This window comes from Adiantum capillus-veneris, chromosome 2 (genome assembly GCF_014529385.1).
Source record: "Adiantum capillus-veneris isolate H3 chromosome 2, ASM1452938v2, whole genome shotgun sequence".
Classification (NCBI taxonomy): Eukaryota; Viridiplantae; Streptophyta; class Polypodiopsida; order Polypodiales; family Pteridaceae; genus Adiantum; species Adiantum capillus-veneris.
Genome location: NC_140932.1, coordinates 169,470,814 through 169,478,178, shown reverse-complemented (window position 1 = coordinate 169,478,178; position 7,365 = coordinate 169,470,814). Strand labels below are relative to the sequence as shown.

Below are 7,365 nucleotides of genomic sequence, written 5' to 3'. Positions count from 1 at the left end.
AAGTCCCAGTGAATAGTGAAATGATTTCTCTATATCAACCTGCATGATAAGTACATCTTGTCTAAGTATATTGGCATACTCAATGCCAATGAAAGCATTCACAATATTAGCCTTAATTTGTCGGTGAGGAATATATCCATATGGAGCGGCATGTATGCCAAAAACAAAATAATCTTTTAATACGTGTAGCAATCATTTTTGACATTAGTTTATAAATGACTAGCATAAGCGTAATTGAATGCCAATGGAGAAATGATTCATTCACATGAGTGCTCGCTTAGGCAATAATTTCACCAAGTCTTCTTTTCATGATTGCGGTAAAGATTGTGTAGTCCATGCATGATTCATCATGAAAAGTAGAGGTTGTTTCAAGGACACTCCCAAAAGCGGAAAAAACTCGACTGTAAGACCATCCCATCTAGAAGATTTTCAATGACCAAGATGCTATATATTTTAGCTTTAGTAAAGTCAACCTCAAGTGTATTTGCATCATTCACTGTCAATATAGGATATATACGACAACATCAATTGCCTGGCTTGCAATATCTCTTGAGAAGGAGCCACAAGAGCCACAAAAACCCATTGAAAATGATCCACCATGGAATGAGCTAACTGGACTTTATTTTTAGTCCATTGCCCATATTCATCCTTAACTCTTTTAACGTTTGTAGATCGCTGCAAATGTTGCAAGTGCTCAAAAAATTATTTTGATGAGAAACCTTTATCCATGAGAGCATGTTGTCTCGCTCTGAGCTTCCATTTTTCTAGTTTTCGGTTATTATTATTCATCAAAGAGACTTTAGAAGCACAGAAGGTCTCTTGCTCAAAAATAAGAGTAAGCGATTTAAAATTCGCAATCGTTTCTAACTCTTGACAACTGTCCTTATTTGTTTGCACCTTTCCCTTTGTTGTTGCATGTACCATTTACCATAATCTTGTATTACTTCTTGGATACGCATCACAAAACGATACCAAGCCACATCTACATCAAGAAACATATGAGAGACAAGAGGAGGAATGATTGCTTTAACCAAAATTTGGAAGTCTTGGTATGAGAGATAGGCATTATTGATATGCAGTAACCGCTTGCAAGAAAGAGTAGACACATGAGGAGATGCATCAAAATAAATCAACAGCCGCCGCTGAGAGAAATGATCAGAAAGGGTAAAACAATGATCAACCTTCAAATTACATGCAAGCATGTCAAACTACTTAGTACTCAATAAATACCAATGATTCAACCGTGCTCCATACCTTGAGTGCGCATCATGAGTAAAAGTATAACCCCTCTCTTGAGAGGGACTAATGGCCCATATGAAACATTTAATGGCCTAGTAACTTGTGTGTAGCGGAAAATAGCATGAACATAGTGAGCATTTCATTAGAATAGATTCCTAATGAGAATAACAAGAGTGCTTGGATGGAGAGAGCAACAAAAATTATAACACCTAGTTAGATAGGATGAACAATACTTCAAAAGTGAGAGAAATTAAGCAATTGACAACAGCTGAGGACCGGATTTGCATGGAGACGGTCCCCCCTCCAAAAGGCTTTGTATTATGGTTTCTCCCATCAAGAGAGATATTTTACAATACAATTCTTTGTGTTCCTTCAATACTAGCTAGTCCAATGAAGATGGAAACTTCAAGCACTAAGCAAAACGCTTATCAAACACAACATCAATTCCCTCATGGTCTCAGACCCAAGACCTCACACACCTTCGAAGATGGTGAGAGCTAGCGGGTATGAGAGTAGATTGAGAGGAAGAAGGAGTAGTCTTACGAGAAAGATATACATCTCCTCACATAATCACTCATATTAGCATGGTAGAGGAGATGAGCATGCATTGAATCTTGGCTCTTGGTTGGATTTACATCACAAAGCCAAGAGTTGTTGGTAGGCTCCCTTCTCACAAGCTTGTAATAGGTGGTAAGCTTTTCATTAAAGCTTGAGAAGGAGAGAGAGAGTCTTCTTGCTTCACACATTGATTGTGTGAGTGTGTAAGTGAATAATGCCTTTGAAAAATCAGCCCCCTGTCTCTCTTGGTACCCCTCTTGCTATTTGCTCATGCTCACATCCTATTGGACCTCCCCAGCCTCAGCCAATGGAAATTAAGTAGCATAAGTGATAGCCTTCTGACATGTGTACCCCTTTCCCCTTTTGTGAGAGCTTTAGGTAATTAAAAAGTGCGACTAAACTCTCATAGGACCCTTTGCCTCCTGGCCAATAGGAATCAGGCAAGCCATCGAGCTACTGAATGCTCATTGGACCCCTTGGGAGACTGTCCAATAATCTTCTAGAGGGCTTAATTCTTATTGATTCTTTTATTAAGTCTTTTTAAATTGATTAAACTAGATTTACTCTAGCCTAATTCTCATTGGTCCACCTCCAAGGTCATCCAATAGGATTTGAGTACACCTTGTGGACAGCTAGGCTAGGGAGCTGACATGTGTCCCTCATTCCCTTCGTGTAAAGGGAGCTTGTGTGTGTGTGTGTGAGTTTCTCTCTCATCTCCTACAACTAGGGCTCGCCCCCTCCTATGTAGGGATGCATGAAGACTTTTGGGACACACACAAAGCATCCAATTTCCCTAATGTTTGACATTTGGACACAACCTTTGAATTTTGGAACCTTAGCATTTTGGAAGTCTGAATGGGCTGAAACTTAGGGTCTTTTAAGCCCATTGTTGCACATTGCTCTTTTGCAGATGCCCCCCCCTTTGGATCCCTATTTTCCCTCCTTTGGATCCCTACTGTGGCCAGTCTGCCAGCTTAACCAATATTCTAGCTTTTTCTCCAGTGGCACTTCCCCATATTAAATGATCAGTTTAACATGAGAAAATCATTTAGAGAATTAGATATTAGTTTTTATGACACCATAAATCCAAAATACCGACATCACTTACCATATTATCCCAAGAAGAACGCTCATAGCTCAACATATGTGAATGACTAGATGTATTGTCTATGTTTGCAGATGCATTATTAAAATCCAAATGTAACATCTTTGGACCGAAGCAGTATAAGCATATATACTAGCAAATTCCAAAATGTTTTCCTGAACAAGACATTGAACAACCATTTATCGTCCCTTGAGAGTCATTGTAGGCTAAGGTTGGTTGCAATTCATGTCGCACCATATCAAAACACCCGAATAAGTATTAGTGCCAGCATAAGTTATCCAAAATCCCGCAAAATACAAAGATTGACCAACAAACTCATGCTGATTATGCTCTTGTGATACCACAATATCCGCTTTATATGTATGTACATAATGCCGTGTTAGCTTCCATATATCATGGTATTTGAGAGGTGAATGCATCTGTACAATATTTACAAGAGAACTAGAGGAAGAGAACATCAGAAGGTAGTGCCTTTTTGCACATCTACATCCCATGCCAACAACTAGCAAAAATGCACTAAAGGGCGGTGCGTAGGTAATGGCACATATGTAGAACCAAATAAAGCATCTTTGTAAGAGTGAACCACACTAACCTACGCTTCAACTAGTGATTTGTGATTGCGAGAGGCAGATGCAGAGTTCCCATCAATTTTCTATCTAAAGGAGGCACATAACTCTTTGCTATAGGTGGAAAACAAGGTTTAGCTGCTTTCTTTGGAGTTTGCTAACCATCATTGGAATCAACCAGTTTGGCTTTGCTTTGATGTTAGTCTTCATGATAGCCCGTGTATAAGCCAGAATCTTGTTTTTGTCTTTATCTTGCTGAGATTGGATGTTTCCATTGTAATCCTCCATCTGGTCTTCATAGGTGAAGAAGAGGGAGAGGCAACATGGAATCTGGATGTAGGAACAACATAAAGCGAGGGTTTCAACAAAGGCTCTAGGCATTTAGATTGAATATGCCAAAATTTACCACAATTAAAACATGCACTTGCAAATTTCCCCATTTAAGCTTAAACAACCTTTTACCAAATTTCTCATAGAAATTCTTGAGCAATAGGAATCAAATTGAGCTATTTGTGCACCACAATTCAAAAGCAAGATTAGTCACGGCAACTTGCAATTTGCAAGCAAGATATACAATAGCTTAAAACTCTGCCAGGAGAGAGAGCGTCATTCACTCAATCAAGACTTGTGAAGTCTCTTACTCTCTCTTTTCCTTGAGCGCTATTAGACATGGTGGTACTTTCTAAATCTAACATCATGAGAAATAGTTCTTTATTTGATTATAAGATACAGTTCATTAACATGTTAATCCTTGCTCTTTAGAAAGAAAGCAAACCTTCTTTTCCAATACTGATGCCAAGAAATTGAATTTATGCAACCAAACTGTGAATAATGAAAGAGATTATCCTATTTGTGTAGCAATTTGCAAAGAGCATATAAATGTCAAAAAGCATGTCATTGGCTCAAATCTAACATGAGAGAATAATGGTGCATAACAATCATAAACCGATATGATGTATCAAAAGTGCATAATCTCCATAAAAACAATTCAAAAAGCATAAGCAAAATCAACAGTATAATTGTAAGCTTCAAGAGCAAGAGCAAACAAGAGTTACACAAGCTTTAGCATCAATTTCCATCCACAGCAAAATATTGCACTTTCTACACAAAAACGGCTGTATGCAGGATTTTTTTTTTTCTCATGCAAAAGTACATCATTTGCATGATATGAATGCATCCGGAAACTGTTGCATAATTTTATTTTGCTGCATTTTTGCATTGAAGATTGATTTTCTCTCTCTCACATACAGAGTAAACTTCAAAACATAAGTGCACCAATGCCTTGGAGGCATGCCAAAACTGCAGGTTAGACTCGTAGATCATGTTCGAGTCCGAATGAGGGAGATATGAAAAAAACAATCCTATTCATGCCAAAACCCAATTGCAAAAGCTATATCCTCTTCTTCTTCTTTGGCACAAATTACTCACACCTGTTACTCAAGCTGTCATCTACGAAAGCTTCACACTCAAGCTTCAAGCTGCACTCTTAAGTGTGCACGCCTGCACATGCATGCTAGTTCAACATGAAGGTTGATATTTATCATATTTTTTCAAGCATGTACAATTGATGCGGTGATGGCAAAAATTTGGCACTAAGTTGTATTTGGATAAAGTGACTACATGGGTATCCACAGAAAAGTTTCTTATTGAGCCAAGAAACTGGCTACAAATGGATTGGCTTGGTAAATCGTTATCTATATGTGGCTGGCATTATTAGGTTGAGCAATAAAATTCACGCGTACAAACGTATATGGAGATAGAGAGTTTCTGTTTGATTCCAATAGCTTATGTGAATGTGGACCATGGTACACAAGTCTGTGGAAATTGCACTCACAACTATGGGCAATTACAGCCCCACTTTGTGTGTGTGTGTGTGATAATTGTCGATTGCATGGGATAGCATAACCCCATCAAACCACTGCATGGTGGAGGAGAGTATACAAAGCTGTGTAGGTGCCAAGAGCCCAAAAGAGCTTCAAAGTCCATCCGCAACCCATATTTTACCCCCACTCCTAAATTTCTTAGCCCAACTTACCTCTCCTATTCACACACAGGCATACCTCAACGTTCCCTTCGAATACTCGTGCACATGATAGATGCACCTACACACACACTGGTGCACCTAACTATGTTACTCCAAGAAACTGCAATCGCCAGCCCCGACAAGTTCACCAAATGGCACCTGTCTCTAGACTTTAACATTTAGAACGAAGCTTGACGAGTCAAGCAAGTTAAGAGGCATTCCACAGAGACCTTCCTCTCGCTCGACATTCTCAGCAAATCAAAGCAAAAGGAACCTTCCAGCCATTTTTGCATGCACAACTTACAAACTCACACTCTGCTCTCACTAGACTGTGGAAGCATCAATCATGCCTAGAAATAACATACATATATAGACGAGTCCCAGCAAAAGCCCAATGTACCTGTCGCAGAAAGTGTAAATAAAAAAGCAAAAATGTAACTATCAACTCAATGCAGCAGAACAGTGCCGGATATTGAAGAACGACAGGAGGAGAGCAATACGACGTCATCTGCAAACTGAAATTTCATCATTGCTCCGAAAATGCATAGCAGACTCAGCCATATTGAATTCCAGAGATCGCCCACATCAAACATCTGAGTAATGTCCGATCATGAAACTTAGCCCATAACAAATCGTTTTCCACCAAACTGAATGTTGGAATGCCAAAGTTCAAATAGCTTTGTGCATTGCCCATTAGTCTTTAGGAGGATAGGAAATCAGCCACATTGTAAGAGCAACAAACTACCAATTGAAGAGAAACATTATCTGTTGCTTAGCTCCTTGCAATTGATATCTGTAAATTGTGATGCCTAAAACGCAAAATAGAAATACAAAGTAGTCCGTCCAATTGAACAGGCCACATAGACTGATGCAGAAAAGGGAAGGTCGGGAAACATGAAGACATACGGCCGTTCAAAACAACTAATTGAGAGTAGTATCACAAGAACAATCGAATAAGCCATTAGTTATTATATACAGGCAGCCCATCAGCTCTTGGTGGGCATGTCAAAAGATTTCAAGGTATCCCTGGAAGGGGCCAAAGGAGCTGGGATAGCTACAAATGTGGGCCGGTCTTCACCAGGGACAATGACACAAACTCTAGGCTCAAATACAGGAGGTGTGCGTATTGACGATGAGTTCTCTGTTGTGGAGGGAAAACCTGGACCATCAAGGGGGCGAGACTCCATTGTATCTGATAGCATTCGCCTCCTCGCTGCAATCCATAGCCAACCATAATAGCTTGCATACAGAAGCATCCTAAGACATACCAAGCATACCACAGTGATGAAGAGAGCAAGAAAGTAGTCCCTGATCGGGTATGGCTGCGCACATAACTTGCTGCTGCTTTCACATCCTACAGTAGACGACATGATAGCAGATAATAGTCTTACATTATTTGGAGAGCTACATATGTCAGTTGCATCAGATGAAGATGTCGACCTCACCCTGTTCTGCACAAAGCGTGAGCATGTACACTACCATTTACCTGCACAATGCACGGCCATTGCACAAACTTCCAAGAAGAGTCACCCATTCAAGAGCTCTATGACCCGTGAGCGACAACTGAGGGGACAGAATAGCAGCTAATTCAGAGTTTTGAGAGGCGGTAGACCATACATACTCAATTCTTCTGACTGGGTCCGCAACCAAGACGTGCATTAGGGGTAGCACTGGCATGGGACGCAGCAAAGGCTGCATCAAAATGGCAATTGCATGTAACGTTATACAGCACCACGAGCATACACAGGCGAGTCGAGTCCACAAGGTAAATTACATATCGCAGGTGACACGAGTACACATATTCTCTGAGTACCCTGCAATTAGATCGATGCGCATAGGCAGAGAGTTTGATACAAAGTTTCCTTTGCTTGTGT

At 40.0% G+C, this 7,365-nt stretch overlaps 1 protein-coding gene across 1 annotated transcript; it reads left to right on the top strand.

Moving 5' to 3' along the window:
* Window positions 1–4,409: 4,409 nt before the first annotated feature.
* On the top strand, window positions 4,410–6,859 carry LOC147464055 (uncharacterized). Its single transcript, XM_086492563.1, has one exon. It carries the CDS (start codon window positions 6,494–6,496, stop codon window positions 6,725–6,727), a length of 234 nt encoding a protein of 77 aa, XP_086348689.1. The 5' UTR covers window positions 4,410–6,493; the 3' UTR covers window positions 6,728–6,859.
* The last annotated feature ends 506 nt before the right edge of the window (window positions 6,860–7,365 follow it).